The 16,420-nt window shown below is 40.1% G+C and overlaps 1 protein-coding gene across 7 annotated transcripts in view; it reads left to right on the top strand.

The window, feature by feature from the left end:
• Window positions 1–16,420, top strand: part of ARHGEF3 (Rho guanine nucleotide exchange factor 3) — a 142,265-nt gene that overhangs the window by 52,722 nt on the left and 73,123 nt on the right. For 6 of the 7 annotated variants that reach the window (XM_087744994.1, XM_087744993.1, XM_087744990.1 and 3 more), the window contains one exon: window positions 1,030–1,096. In XM_087744994.1, coding sequence (XP_087601120.1) covers window positions 1,030–1,096 — 67 coding nt within the window. Of the gene's footprint in view, window positions 1–1,029; window positions 1,097–14,183; window positions 14,301–16,420 lie in introns of those variants that run through there. The other variant, XM_087744997.1, reaches the window with a different exon arrangement.

Here is a 16,420-nt window from a genome sequence, read left to right as displayed (position 1 = left end):
TATTTTACACCAAAATAGGGAAGGCAGGAAAAAGACGGAGAGAAGTGTTGCTATCCTGACTCTGCAGAAGAGAGACTGGGGCAGGGTGTGTTGGAGTCCCTCAGGAGCCACAAGCAGCAGGAATGACTCCCAGATCTGTCATGTGTTAGTCCAGGGCCGTAACTGCAAAACGTCTATCCTGTTGTTGTTGGATGGTGAGGTTTGGCAGGCAGCCATTTAATTTGCTATTTTTTAACTAAGTTTTTGTATTCCTGTTGTTATTTGTGATGGCTTCTGTAATCTGTGTAATTGCATGGTTGGAGTTGCAGTGTGCTCAGCACTTAGGTTGTGCCACCAAACTATTTGTTGGTTTGGTCAACAGGTCAGTCAAGCTGTGATCTGACGTCGTGTGTAAAATCTCAGCAATGTTTGCCTGCCTTTGTAAAGTAATTTAAGATCTCGCTGGTGAAAAGCACTCATTAAGAGTGAAGTGGAGAATGTTATGGTTACTTTTCAGAAATAATTGTACAGCGATAATTATAGGGTAGGAGAAAGGTTTTGTAATGAGTAAAAACTGAAGTCAGCTTCTCTAGTTTTTAGTGTCACAAAGGTATGGCTAGCTTGCTTTACATCGGTCCTTTGTGGAGCTTCAGTGCTAGGATTAAAGGCTCTTTAGTGTCCCCATCTAGTACAGCTGGCAGACTGCTCCATCTTGCATCACATGGCATAATTGCAGCTTCACAGACCCACACTGTTCGGGTCAGGGTTCTCTGCGTGCTGAAAATCAGTAGGAGTAATAAGTTGTTGTCAGACATCGAGTCAGTGCGTCTCTGAAGGCTTGTAAGGCTGCCATGTCCCTTAGCTCTCAATCTGAATTAAAACATTTAACTAAACTGAAGAGAGAAACCTGTCAGAAGTACAGCCAAGGAAATCTAAGGTGTCTGGTACCTGAAGCCTGTCTCTTTCTTTTCTCCCACCATTGTCACTCTGTTATTGATACAGAAAATATGACAGCTGAAAATGTGAACACTTTTCCTTGTCTCTTTGCAGGCCGAAACAACAGCAACAGAACAATTTTTCCTTGTTCGCTTCTACCAAGGGCTGGAATTTCAGAGGGGTAAGTTTGGTGGTGTTTGTTCATACTCTGTAACATTCCTTCCTGCTTCATTCTGTTGCAGTGTAACTTTGTCGTTAAAACATGATCTGCAAGTACTAAAATTACAGCAAAACAATTATAAAATAGAGCTTTTAATTTTATGACCTCCTAAAAGGCTGTCTAAAAAACCAGCTTTTGTTTATGTGATTGACTGACTTATTATGAGGGGTGGGGGAGATCATTTAATGTAAGCGGGTTAACGTACAGTGTGAATTAAAAAAAAAAAATTAGTGTGTTTTCATATCTGAAAATAAATCAGCAAAATTGAACTGATATGTACTGTTTTTTAAGTGCTCATTTAATATAGATATTTGTAAAGTTACATATTGAAAACTTGTGTATGTGAATTTTGCATAAGTACAGTTGGAGAATGGTAACAAAAATTACATGGATGTCTTACAAGGCAGAAGGGACAAGGTTTTATTTCTGTTTGGTTGGCTGAGAAAAGAAATATGGAAGCATGTGTGTTCCCACAGTAACTGAGTGAAAAGGTACATGAAAAAGGAAAGCAAGCGAAACTGAGAACTTTAATATTTGCTGGTGGCATCAGAAGCTTTTTATTCGTGTCTGCTTCAGGTTTCAGAAGTGTACTTCTTACACAGATGAATTCTTTGAGAGTTGTGTTGTCCCCTCTCTGTCCCCTGGGACCTGTGAAGCCTTCTGCACTATTTGTTGAAAAGCTTAATGTGATGGTGGTAGTGCTCAAGTGGCAGTGGTGTTTGCCACGCGTGTCGGTACTGTGGCTTGGGATACAGCCTAGGAGGAGGAGTTGTCAGTGCATGTTGTATGTAAGTCGTAGTGTTACTCCAGCCTTTAGGTCAAAGGAAGGTCTTTTCTGCCTTGCAAACTTCATTTGGTATAATGAACGGTAAATTATCGTTACCTGTAATGTGGACTGACTTGTACTGAATCTAAAGAGTTCAGTTTTGTATTTAGGAGAGCATATACATGTTTTCTCTAAGCTTCTTCCAACAAAAGATTTAAGTAGAAAGACATTACTTAAATGCTTTGCTGAAAGGGTGAATGGCATTGATAGGTTTACTGGTCTGTGGTCATAATATGGTAAACTTCATTACAATGAAAAATATTTTTCACAATATCTGATACTGACTTTTGCATTCTAATTTAATATTTTAAATAGAGCATCCACTGTTGTTTACTGTGAGCTTTTTATTTTCACCATCTTTCTTGCATTGCGCCACAAAACTACAGGGATGGAGTTCTCAGCGTTACTGAGAAAATAGTTCCTTCACAACAGCATTGTCAAGAACGCAGGGAAAATACCAGCAGCCTCTAATCTGTAGATTAGTTATAAATTTCAGAGCCAGTTTAAAAGTAAAATTGACTCTACTATTTCTCCCACTTCTCAGCTATGCTGGAAAAGTAATCGAGGAAGAAGGGAGGTATGAAAGTAGTAGGAGGAATGTTGTAGGTATGAGTTGTAGCTGGAGAAACAGTGATCCAAAGTTCAGAGAGCAAGAGCTCAGTGGGAGTAAGGGTCTGGAGCTGGTAAGTGTGGCAGCATGAAGTCAGTGATCCAGGCTGCATGGCAAAGGTGGGGTGGGCTAATACACGACAAACAGAGAACTGGGGAGTAAAAGACTTCAGAATCAAGAGGAGAAATCAAGAACCTGAAAGGAGACAGGAATAGGCAGTGTTTATGGTCTGATTAGAGAAAACAGGCAGTGAGTAAAGGATCGTCACACTGCTTCCTTCACGTGTTGAAATGAAGATCTGTGGGAGTTGTCTGCCACCTTATTTTTAAGGAAACTTATGGGACACTAACACAGATGTTCTATAGTTGTAATGTTTCACAGAAAGCATAGTAATTGGCAGTTGCAGCTAATTGTTTGAAATAAACTACTACATCAAGGGAAGAACCTGTATCAGTTGCTCACTCGATCTCTTTAGATGCTGAAACCAAGATAGTTGAGCACTGGACAAGAGAGCTAAGTCTCTGTTGATGTTCGCATTGTGTCAGCATCAACTTTATTTTGACGGATGGAAAAATTGTGTTATGAAAAGCCCAGTGAGCAGACTTGAAGTCACAAAGGTTTTCATACAGATGGTGAATGATAAAAGGTTAACTTTGATGTCTTTTCTCAAACAGAGGTAAAGCCTTATTGGGTAAAAGAACTAAGTTAATGTTGACAGTGGAGCAGTGCCACGCTTGAGTATAACAAACAAAACTCTGGAGCTGACTTATTCATAGCTATGGGGTTTTGAACATCTATTACAGCCTGTAATATGGGATCATTTCAACAGTCACAAAAAATGAAAGAGAAGAAAGTAGTTATGCGCCAAATGGCAACGTTGTGTTCATCTACCTATCCTCACTTCTCAGTCAGTTCACTGGTTTTTAAATGTCTCTATCATGCGGATAAAGCGGGCGTGTTAAAGCGTCCTTGAACATACACCAGTGGAAACCTCAAAGTAAGATAAGGCAGGCCCAGATGCTAAAGGTTTACCAAAGAAACTGCTCTGCACTTCTCTTTTCCTCTCCTTACTTAAATTTATTTTATCAGAAGAAGTTTTTTCCATGTTGAGCAGCTCTTTTGAGCCCAGTGGTTGGAGATCATATTTAATTCTCTCAATGGGGATTTCCATGTCAAGATGACATCATTTATGTGTTTCTAGCAATGCTGTCATTTTCAGATAATGGTAGCAGTTACTTCCAGAACTTTGGGCAGTGTTTAGGTATCAGTGGGGAGAAGATTTTATTTTTATTTTTTTATCCTGGTTTAGATTAAATTTAGGCTTAAAGTTGCTGAGCAGTGCAATGTCTCTGCTATATGCTCCTCATGCACGCACATGAGGCATCAGGTTCATTTGGTCTTTGAGGAGACTGTATAGTCAGGTGTCCAGCAAATAGACTATTTTAGAGGGAAGATATTTATAGTGAGAATTGTAATTTCAGAGGAAGAAACACAGAACGTGTGGAGACAAAAATGTTGCAAACTGGAAGGACAGTGTAATGGGAAAACCAGAACATAGGAGATTAGGTGGTGGATGTGGTACCTGGAGTAGAAAAGGAATAAAGCAAAGGAAGATACTGGTTATAGGATTGAAGAGGGAAAGAGGGAGAAACTGCAACTTGGGAAGAGGGATAGTCAGGATGGGGAAAGCAAAGAGCAGTGAAAGTTGTAGTGAGAGAGAGAGAGTGGAGAGGGATAAAGGATGGAAATGGAGGAAAGCTGGTGAGTGTGAGAGAGAGGTGGAAGTATGGGGTGGAGGCAGAAGTCTTCTATGAAACACAACAGGTTTGTCAGTTCAGCCTTGGCCAATACTGACTCTAGGAAGATAAAGACGCCATGTGGATGGGGAGCAATTTGTGGCCAGGGCTTGTTAAGGAGAAGAGATGTGAATGTCTGATGGGATGGGGCAGTTCAGAGGCAGGTCAATAATGTATATAAGGAAAAGAACAGCACAGGTCTTAGCACAGAGATTGGTATTAATCCTATTTTTGCTCTCTCTTCTGGTCATCATTAACTCTCACTCTTTTTCTTCTTCTCATCTCCATGCCACCCTTCCCTTAAAACCTTGATGCAGATACAAGGCTTTCCTCAGCACCACTGTTTGGTGCTTATACATAAAAGACAGCAGTTTAATATGCTGTTCCTAGTGTCTGTGGAAATAATGTGTTATGTTTGCCACAGAGGGTGGGAAACAGTTTTATTTAAGAAAGCATCCCATCAAATAAGGATTATGTTTGTACAGTCACGCACGTGCAGTTAGAAGACGTCAGGATTAAAGCTTCTCTGGTTGGTTGCTAGTAATGATACAGTCTTGGGTTACGCGCTTCTGTGCTATTTTTTTCCATAGTAAGAATAGTCAGGCTTATTTATAAGAAGTTCTGAATTCAAGAAGACTAAGAATCTCTCCTTAGGAGTTTCAGATTTCAGCTTCTTTATCTGTCTCCCCTCCTGCTCCTTTAAAAATCACCCACTTTCTGTTTTGACAGCAGGATAATTTTCTAGACTGCTTTAGTTACGTGAATGGTAGGCTTGTGTTACTGAAATTCTTTTCATGATTTTTTTTCTAATGATGTATTTACATACGTTTGCAAAAGCAGTGGTACATAGCAGTCCTGCTGTTCCTTTGATGACATTTCAGATGGCTATGAAGAAACTGCCGGACAATCAAAAGAAAAGCAGTTACCTGAGTAATGAAGAATATTGGGGTTGTAGGCATAACTGAAGAGGGTGCTGGTTCTGTCTTTGCTTATCGTTGGTATTTCTCTCTACTGTTCGACAAAGAGCCAGCATCATTTCCTGCATATTTTAAGCAAATATCTGAACCATTATGGTGATTTCTTTACTTTTTTCCCCTACGCACCAAATCTGGCTGAAGAACTTCAGTGCTAAAAATAAATAAATAGCGAAATCTAAACCAATGTTTTCTACTTGAAATATTTTGAGGCATGTGTTTGGTGTGCAGTTGCCTGAAGATTGAAGATAATTTACTGCAACTAGGCTTCTTCCTATTTCCTCCTTTTCTGTTTCTTTTTTAGTTTTGCAAAAGCTTTTAGCTAACGAAGCTGCAGATGTGGTCACCTGTGAGGAAGGCTGATCTAATTTATGAGAAGCGTCACGTAAAAATGTGCTAAATGTGCTGAAGGTCAATTTTAGATGTGTAAGTGGTTTCTTTGCTAGTTTTGCTGCAAGCGTGTTCCTGGGGAAGGAGGTGTCTTTCCTGCCAGATGGGAAGAATTCCACACTCTTCAGACAGTATTTACAAACCAGTATGTTTGTTTCGTGCAGGCTGGCAGGCTTCAGTTATCCCCTTCAGGGTGCGTGAATCTAAACAAGATAGAAGTTGCTAAGAGAGTTCTTTCCTAGATTTAACGTGATGATTAATTACATAATTACATACTACAAGAGAAAGCGCCTCTTCACCTTGCTGGATTCTGACTGGTTTTACTTAATGTCTATATCCACTGATAGTCGTTTGCTGAAGCAATGACGTTACCTGTAACAGACGCTTACTGGAAGGGGTGTCAGACAGGTCTTTACTCATACTTGTTGAAGCAAAATTGTGCACTAATGCCTCTGGAGCAAATGTGCTTAAACACCATTATCTCATAGTACGTGACCAATATGATTTTAAAACACAAGTTGTCATATACATTAAAAAGCGCATGTGGTTTTCTGTTACTGTAATGCACTTGCATTTCATATGCACAATTTAAATAGCTTTCTCTGTAGAGGGGGAAAAAAGTTTGCTTTGCATAATTGAAAGCATAGCTGTGAGTGGAGTCATTGTACCTATCGTGACCTAGCAGTCAGAGAGGAGTTCTGTAGTGTCACGGGAAGGCTCCTCCTGGGGGGGGCCCTGCCGGCCGCCCTGCTGGCCCTGCCGGCCGCCCTGCTGGCCCTGCCGGCCGCCCTGCTGGCCCTGCCGGCTCTGGCACGGCCTGCTCAGCCACTGCCCGCTGCAGAGGGTCCCGCTCTTCCTGCCGGCCCCTGCAGGAGGCGGGGGAGATGCTAGCTGGAGGCTTGGTCCCTGACCCGTCTCATCCCCCGTTCTCTTTAAAAAGAGAAAGTACAAATGCCGTGTTCCTTTTTCTCCTTTCTGACGGATGATAAGTTCCTGTGCTCCACTTGCTCCTTTTAGATCTCTTCCTCTTTCTTCTTCCCGTGGGTTGCAAGCTGTTCCGTTTCAGAGTTTAATTGCCCCAGCACTATTTCTCTTCTACTGTCTTTGTTCAGGCTTGCCTTTATTCTGCCTGTGTGGAGGTGCTGTTGTGCCTCTGTCCAGCATTGACCTTTCCTGGGACAGAATGTCTCTGATACCTGGTATTGGAAGTGGTCTTCCTGCTTTAATGTATTAGAAGATGGATGCTGTAAACATGGAGCTTGTATAACGAGCTTAGTAGAAGCTGAGTTTCTCTGTAGTCTTGCAGTTCTTTCTTTGGACCATCGCAGGGGCAGGGAAGCTTTACTTCAGACTGATAGCAGCAGTGTAGGGGGCAATAGGAGTGTTAAAAATTCCCTTCCATGATACACAGTTTGTAGTTCAGAATACTTGAGCTTATAACCTGTAACATGTAGACAGCCTGGGCACTGATTTTTATTTGTAAAAGGGCTGCTTTTGATGTCTCCCTGCTTAATCTATGGGCGGAGTTTTAAATGTTTTAGCTTATTATTGGTTTTGGTTTTGAACAAACCATTGGAACTGTTGTTGATTAGTCACAAGACTAATTTGTCTTGGAACAGCAAGGTTTATGTTGGCAAACAAATAGAGATGCTATCAGAAATTCATTGTGTGGCATTTGCGTAACTGGATAGCAGTCAGTTCCATCTGCAGTTCCAAAGCACACATCGGAATTGTTATATTCTTAATGTATACACGGAATTTAAAAAGCAATTCAGTGTGACCAGCTAGACAATTTTGAAGAATTCAGGAATGTATTATTCCAAACTGATGCGCTGACTCAGCATGGTTTACTTACCATGATAATTTCCATCCATAATGTGTGATGTTAGTGATGTCAGAATGTGTTATTTGAAAGTCCAGCAAAACGTGATTTGTTGATATAGTAGTTCTTAGGTCTGTGATAAATGGCTGTACCTTTTGGTAGGGTCAATGGGTAGTGTAAATACAAGGTTCTTCGCATGCAGTAGTACTTGAACATGCGTTGGAGGGACATACGTGAGATTTAGCCAGGAGAATGATGCAGGCTGGCCTTTAGACTTTGCCAGGTTTCTAGTAGTTTGGGACTCGGGTAGAAAAACTTGTGAACGTTTTATGAGCTGATATTGCTCGTGCTATCTAGAGAGCGCTGTAAGGCTTAGGAGTTTGCAACGTTTTCATTAACTCAATTCAGTAGCTGTTTTATTAAACTTTTGCAGTTTTTACATCTAAAATCATCTATGAGTTAAGTACATAGCCATTAAACCTGTCCAGTTACCTAGTTTACAGGGCTGCTTTCCAGTTAATTACATGCTAGTTATACGAAATACACTTTAGATTAGAGGTTTCTTGGGACAAGAATTTTGAGGCATGCTTATAGAGCACTTGGCTAATGCATTCTTGAAATGAAGAAACTGTCATAAGCTTTTACATCTGCAGACTTTTCTGTCATTATTTGTATTGTAAGCGGTAGGTATTCTGTTTATCAAAGCTCAGTTATTCAATTAATATTTTGAGTTTTTCTGATAATGAAAATACTGTGATATCCCCCATTTGGAAGGATTTCCATGTTATCTTTTCACAGAACAGATATTTTCTTGAAAAATACTTTATGCGGTCATTCTGTTAACATTGTAGGGCTTTATTTTATGGATCTTTGTAAGTGCTTTGTATCAAGTTTATTTTTGTTCCGGGTGTGGTTTGTTATTTATAGTAGAAATATTCTGTATATGCTATAAACGCATCACGCCAGCTATTTTGCACATGCAAACAATACTGAGCTCAAAGCAACATGTGATAAAGCAGATAGGTCCAGTTGTCATTCTCTTAGCCTAAGTTTGATGTTCTGTTATATAGCAGATTTCCTGTCTTTAATCATGGATTGGGCGTTACCTTGAACTCCTGCTGTCATTTACTGTTCTTTTCTTTGTTCAACAGCAGATGAACTTGACCCCTGTTCAATTTAACTCAAACCAAACTCTGCCCATTTCTTTGTATTTGTTTCCCCCCACCCTACCAGTGGCTGCTCTTTGCGAGCACATGATGTGAAATTATTATTTCCTATGAGTTTGTTTCAGAAACCTGTAGTGGTTAACAGGGTGATGCTGTTGTCCAGCTGAACTTCGTGCCGCTTGGTCTGAGAAACCAATGTTTTGGAAACAGTTTTGAACTACATATTGGTATTTTATTGATGCTACACTGTCTCAGATTAGCAATTTTATTTTAAAATGACTAGTGGACATGAATGGATGTATACATGGACTTTAATTGCTTTTTTGTTTGTTTTTACGAGTCATGATGCTTGCAGTAGGACTTGGCGTCTGTTGCCTAATCTCCTAGTGCTCATGCTGTAAAAACTCTCTGGTCAACCTAAGTTGATTTTAGAAGTTTCCAATTTGGCAGTGCTTAGATAGTGCTATTTAAAACAGTGGAGTAAGTTTTAAATAAAAGGGCTGCACATTTGGAAACGGTTGCAAAAGCATCATTTGCAGAAACAGTTGGGAAATCCTCTGTGCTGTACTGGAGTGTTTATTGAAACGTCTGCCCCGCCATCTCCAGTTCCACAGGTTCTGATTTAGGTTGTCAAGTTGTACTTGTGACAGGAGGCTAAACAAAATCTTTTAAGGTCCAAGAGAGAAGGAAAGCCTTCTGAAAACTTCTGAACGAGCTTATAAACAGTCTTCAAGAGCTGATGGAAAAAGAACAGGAAATTTGAATTCCCTCTGACACTTTCAATTAGAAGAAGCATTTTTAATGGGTTTGTTGGTACTCTGCTGTTCATCCCAAATGTAAAGTGCTTTCACAGCCGGCTTTGCTCTGAGACATCTCAGTCTTAGAATGAGTCCTAATTCTTTTTAAACTAAACATAAGAACAAGATTCTTCTTGAAAGCTGATGCTATTTTCTGTGGTTAGAAAAGCACACAGCAATTAAAAATTATGGCCATCTTTTAAAATCTGACACAAATGCATAATAAGAGCAATATGAAAGTGTCTTTTATTTATAGCAGCCTGGAAACAAATTTTGTTATTACAGTAGCAATGGGAAAACAAGGTCTCCATTTTGCTAGCCTTCATGTAAACATATTAATAAACTATTGTTTCTCTAAAGAACTTATAATCTAAACTTTTGTAAGAATGTGCTGTAACATTTCTTAAATAATCCTAAATTAATTTTTTAAAGAAAAAGCAGACCTGTTGAAGCTCTTACAATATCTGTCATCATGAGCGGAAATTAATTCCTGGGTTCTGCCACATGTTTTGAAATGGGATATTAAATCTAATTCAAGTTGCATGAAGCATTGCATATAATATGATCCTAACATGATTTGAGGTAACATTCTACAACTCTGTAAAATGCACATTTAAAAACGTTCATTATATTGTTTTTAAGTAAAAAAAAAAAAGTACACTGGTGCTGTCTCTCTCTAGATTGTGGTTAATTGTAAAGCTTTTCAGAGAGAGTTAAATTTATCATCCTTAAAACACTCAAAATGCACAATGATAAAACAGATTCAATCTGGATGCTGTTGATGTTGCTGTCAACAAAGCGCAGAGTACCTTGGAGCTGACTGAAGGGAAAAAACCACAAATACAGCATTGTATGTACTCAGAAGTTAGAGAGCAGTTTTTGCCATCCTGTTAATTTGTGTTGATGGATAGAGGTAGTGGGGGCAGACTGTTTTAAATGTTGTTTACTGGATTGACGAGAAGCAGTCTGGTTGGCCAGTCTCATGCCTGACAGTAGGCTGAAATCTGGGGTATCTGCCTTTAGGCTTCTTGAATTCCAGAGGCCACTGAGGCAGGAGGTTATAGGTGACCTAAGAAGTTGTAGAAGTGCAAATATAAAGAAGCGTAGCAAGTTAAAGTGTTTGCATGTTGTGGTCTCCAGGAAATGGAATATGGAAATCTGGATGTTACCAGGAAATCTGATTGAAAAATGCCTGCTACCGAACTTCATCTTTAGTGCAATTTAAGACCTATGAAAACCATAACACTTCAAAAACTTGCACCCCTGTGTTTGAGGCTGGGTGAGCGATTACCCAATTCTGATAGCAAAGGATTAGGGTTTCCTGTGATGGGGTGAAAGATTGTTTAAGAAGTAACTTAGATCTAGTGACAGCCTAATGACAAGTTAACAGAGAGAAAGGAAAGAATCCTTGAAAAAAATTCCAGGCTTATATATAGAATTTATATGGATTTCCTTTGAAAAATAAACTGTGTTCTGCTGGAAGGCAGCTAGATTTGGTTTTAGCTCATCTTTAGGCAGGGAAGACAGGCCAACAGCATTTACAGTACCCCAAAAGGGAAATACTTAAGTAATTTTTTTAAAGTCTTGGCCAAAAACGCCTGCTTCCTGAAGATTCTTTCAATTAGTATTTTCTGTCTGCAGGGAGATGTGATGGCTCTTGTCGAAACAATTGGTTGCTGACTGGTACCGGTTTCAACTTTTATCTTCTTCCACTAAGCTCAGCAGAAACTTCTTGTTCTAATTGAGTTTTGAGCTGATGAAAGATTGCACCAGCTCGCTAAGGACCTGTGTTCTTCAAAAATGAAGTTTGAGTTGCTGTTAGCTTGCTACCCAAATTCAAATTTGTCTTGACATTCTTGCTTACTGGAAGTATGCAGCCTTTTGCACAACAACTCAGCATCAGTAGATCTGAGGAAGTCACAAAAGATTGAGCAGGATAGGGACAGATCAAGAGCGAGGTGTAAGGATGTAGGCTGTGTGAAGGAGTTATCTCTCTGTGTGTGTATACAAAAATGTGCTCATCTTATGTTTGTTGTACTGGAAACTTCATTTTTTTGTGTGTGTGTGAAAATGAAACAGTTGACTGATATATTCAGCTGTTTCTCTTTTCCATTATGGATACTTGCCTGAACTTTTCTTTTCACACAATCATTACTTAAGTCTTAAACAAAGAAAAATGTCTCTTTGGAACAGTAGTAGGAACATATTCAGTCTTCTGATATGACTAACGAATAAGTCTTCTGAAACCAAGAATGCATTATCTTACAAATGTATAGAAAATACTTTAAAAGGTAAGCACTCAAGAAACTTTTCACTGTGTATTTGAAGAGTGTGTACAAAGGATCAGAAAAGTTCCAGGATTTTACTTTTCCCTGTATTTGCACTTACTCTTTACATCAGAGTCCACGTATGCTTTAAAAAAAGAACTTGTCGTGGTTTAACCCCAGCCGGCAGCTGAGCCCCACCCAGCCGCTCGCTCACTCCCCCCGGTGGGATGGGGGAGGGAATCGGAAGGGTAAAAGTGAGGAAACTCCTGGGTTGAGGTAAGGACAGTTTAACAAGTAAAGCAAAAGCTGCGCACACAAGCAAGGCAAACCAAGGAATTCATTCCCTGCTTCCCATGGGCAGGCAGGTGTTCAGCCATCCCCGGGAAAGCAGGGCTCCGTCACACGTAACGGTGACTTGGGAAGACAGACGCCATCCCTCCGAACGTCCCCCCTTCCTCCTCCTTCCCCCAGCTTTATATGCTGCGCGTGACGCCCTGTGGTGTGGGATATAATATCCCTGGGGGCAGCTGTCCCGGCCGTGTCCCCTCCCAGCTCCCTGTGCCCCCAGCCTGCTCGCTGCTGGGGTGGGGGGGAGGCAGAAAAGGCCTTGGCTCTGTGCAAGCGCTGCTCAGCAATAACTGAAACATCCCTGCGTTATCAACGCTGTTCCCAGCACAGATCCAAAACACAGCCCCACATTAGCTACGATGAAGAAAATTAACTCTACCCCAGCCAAAACCAGCACAGAACCAAATGTCATATATCTCTCAATAGTTCCTTTTTATTAGTTTCTGAGGACAAGTTTCACTTGCCCAAAATAGTTAATTCAATTTTGTGATGCAGGAAAGATGAAGGAAAGCCATTTGACATCACTCATTTTTACTTGCTGTATAAAGCACTGTGTTTCAATCGCTTCTGATTATTACGATTCCATTGTGCAGGGTCAATAGTCTGCATTTTTTTTCTAGCTATCTTTGGCTAAGGGAAGTTGACATCTATGTATGTCTAGATTTTGAAAAGGACTGCTCAAATGCAGGTTGAAACTGGTATATATGAATCATATGCAAATATAAATTTTCATATAACGTGTGGGAACTCCTGTGTTTTGATAACTTGCAGATAAGCACCTCATGAAACTTAGCTTTTCTTACCTTGAAGTAATGTAACTTAATATGATGGCCAAAAGAAGCAGTTAACTGAGTATATATTAAAGGTACGTCATATATGAAAAGTACATAGATATGTGCTAGAAGGTGCTGGTGACCTAGCTGGCAGTTTGAGAGAGACCACCGAAGACTCTCATTATTAGCAGGTTGGTCTCTCTCAGTTGTTCTTGTCCAAAGAATGATTTGGCATGCAAATGTAGGAGCTCTCAAGGAAGCATTATATTTTGCAGTTCGGATTACGAGTCTGGAACCTAATCCTGTAAACTTACCGCTTCAAGTGCTCGATGACATTGATGGCCATCCTGTGTGTGTCGAGGGAGTCCCTGCAGGAGGAGATCCGCAGTTGTGAAATTTCAAGTGGGCTGGGAAATTTTATGTCATTGAGGCAGCAACAGTCTTATGTGGTATTTTAAAGGCAGCAATAACTTTAAGTTGAATGCTTTCTCGGTACTGAAGGTAAACAGCTTTCCAAACTCCAGTGAAATGAAGATTCACTGGGTTTCATAGGATGCAGTTGCTAAAGGTTTGCTTATCTAGACTGGTGGAGAACCAGCAAAACTGGAGTTTCTTTCATCGGTTATATTGAGCTACCAGGGATAAAATCGAATTTTGCGCTTCCTTGACACGTCCTCACATGCAAAATTTGGGTGCCTTGCCAAGCTCATCTCTGGGCCTCGATTCGGGGCTGATTCTAAAATGTTCCGTGCTGAGTTCTTGCTGTTGTGCCTCTGTTGATTTAAGAGCTCCCACTTAGCAGATCCCTTAATTTCTGAAATACTGGAAGTTTTTGGTGAACTAAATGTTTAAAAGTTCCACCTGGTGTCTACCAGCTGTTTTGTTTTTTGAGGCATCTATGTTTGGAGATAGTTGTCTGCCCTCGAGTTTAAAGCCAGTTGCCACTGTTTAAGGCCGAGAACGGCCCAGGTAGAAGGACTGTGTTTTGGTTATGGGGTTTCAAAGCCCCCAAAGATCTACCTATTCCTTTAAAAGAATGTTAATGACGTCTTTACCTTTACCATACCGATGCCATTCACTTGTTAGCAATTTTTAAAACACTTTTGTCCATTTAAAGTATTATTCGAAGCAATCTTGAGGAAAAACCCCAACAGAGATAGGCAGGACAACAGCTATCGCTTGGCTTCTGACACTTGTAGCAGGCTGCATGGCAGGAAGCGAGAGCAAAGCGTGGCTGCGCGGGGAGGAGTTCCTGCCGAAAACCGAAGGAGAGGCAGAGGGACTCCTCTGTAGCAAAGGCTTCTCGCTGTCACGCTGAATATTAAGAAACCCCCTAAAATCCGGGTGCAATACAGAGTACCTCATGGTGTGGTGTTGCTGCTTTGTGCATCACCAGGTAAGTGGAAACTGGGGATCATGTTACTTTTTATTGTTTGCCCGTGTGGCATTGTAGTAAGTTGAACTTGCACAGACACTGCTTCCAAGCGTGCCAGGATTTAAAATTGGGTGTGCGTGAAACCAAAATGTTGCTCAGCAGGAATGTTTCCTTCTGTAAGGAAAGAAATTTGTTAAAAGTTTAGATAATGTACTCTGATGTTCCCAATGGGATGGATGACTGTTTATTTTTCTCTGTGTATTGGTAGTTTATTGCTGCAGGATGGTGGTGTTATGGTTTTGGTTTTGCTTTTTTACCATACATGTGTAAACATCTCTGCCTCTGTCTCCTAGTGTGAAAATGAGGATTTGGGCTGATGCTAGGGTTTAAATGGGAATGTTTATAGCTATATGCATAAGTATACCCACTGTCGAAGTGAACGCTGCAGCAGATCCTATTTACAGTGTATTTACAGTGCATAATGATTCTGCTCTGCAGCGTGTGTATGTGGTATCACCTGGAAAACTGGGTGCAGTTTTAGACATTGCACTTCGGAAAGGCATGGACAGAAAAGTAGCAAGATGGATAATAACTGTAGAAAACACAGTCTATGGAGAATGTTTAAAAGATTTAGTGCATGTTGTGTGTAGAAAAACAAGACCTGGTAAGAGGTATGAGTATACAATTGTCTCCAAGTGTGTGGGAACAATTATAAAGTTGGTCCTTGTTCTCTGTATTTGCCAAGGGTAACACAGGAATAAGTGGGCTTATTTCATAGTAAGGGAGGTTTAGGTTAAATATTTTGGGGGGAAACGCTTCCCAGTTGTAACGTTCATTCAGCAGTAGAACAGAGTATACAATTATAAAATCCGTCATTTCAAACTTGTCAGCATAATTTAGAAAGAGCTGCATTGCACAGTGATCTGTTTTATAAGTTGCAATGCTTAGCATTTAGTACTTGATTGTTCTTAATGATTTGTGTGGGATTTTGGTTTTGGGCTGTTAATAACCTGTGAATGAGAGTAGCACATCAGGGTCACAGGTGCACAAATCTGATCTCTAACTTTGCAGCTCTAGTCCCAGTTTGTAGCATCCTTCCACTTGTTGGAAAACTAGAGAGTTCCCTCTTATTTAAGAAGCAAAGTTATTTCAAAATATTTGTGTATATGTTGAATAAAACTGTACTGTGAAGTTCTTAGAAACACGTGATAAAGGTGGGGGCCTGTAGTGCGAGGCAGGCAGGTCAGGGATGTGCTCAAGGGCCTATATGCTCTTGGATTTCCTGTGTAGAATGTGGCTTAGGTATACTGAAGCTTAAGGCTGGATTGTTAATTAGGAGATATATATATATAATTTTTTTTTTTTTTTTTTTACATTTGCTGGGGCAATTTTCAATACTGAGAGAGATGGTCTGTGATAAATGTATTGCACAGAATGTTTTTAAGGTGTTATCTGGAATGCTTTATGCAGTTCTAACTTAAATCGTGTTTAAGAACGGTAAATCAAAATTACAGCAGGCTTGGAAAGTTTATTAAGACTGTCAGAGAACTGAAGAGCTATTCAACTAGTGAAAACTAGTTTAATAGATGTTATACGTTTGAATTCTCAGGTTTTTTAAATAACTTAAGAACGGGACTGGTGATTACTAACTGCCATACTGTTAAATTGGTGTAGTCTTTTTGGGTGTACTTAATATGTATATTTGCTGTGGGTATGTATTTTAGATATCATACACTTGAAAAATTATAGCAGAAGAAATCTAATAAAAGCCACAGTTTTCACAGAACACCAGGGAGATGCACGTTTGTGAAGTACAATCACAGATTGTTTAGCATCTACTGATATTGCTGAGCTCACTTTGAAATCTTAAGTTGGGTGCAGATTCTGCCTCCTGTTCTATATGCTTTGTCCAAAATGATTGAAGTCTTTATCTCTTTGTCAGTTTTGGTTGAAACTGGGCAAGAAGTTTTACAAAAATAAAATAATTCAGGGATCTGGAGTCACAGGGATATCGGCCAATGTGCCATAGGCCTTGTTTCCTCAGAAATGGAGCTAAAGGGTTTGTGTGTGTGTGTGTGTTTATATGTATTGAACCCCAAAACAGATATAGCCACATGTAATTTTAGTAAAAGTGGTATTGT

Source organism: Nipponia nippon, unplaced genomic scaffold (genome assembly GCF_047370975.1).
Source record: "Nipponia nippon isolate SJK-2023a ecotype South Korea unplaced genomic scaffold, ASM4737097v1 scaffold_9, whole genome shotgun sequence".
NCBI classification, from domain to species: Eukaryota; Metazoa; Chordata; class Aves; order Pelecaniformes; family Threskiornithidae; genus Nipponia; species Nipponia nippon.
This window is presented reverse-complemented; position numbering and strand designations above follow the sequence as displayed.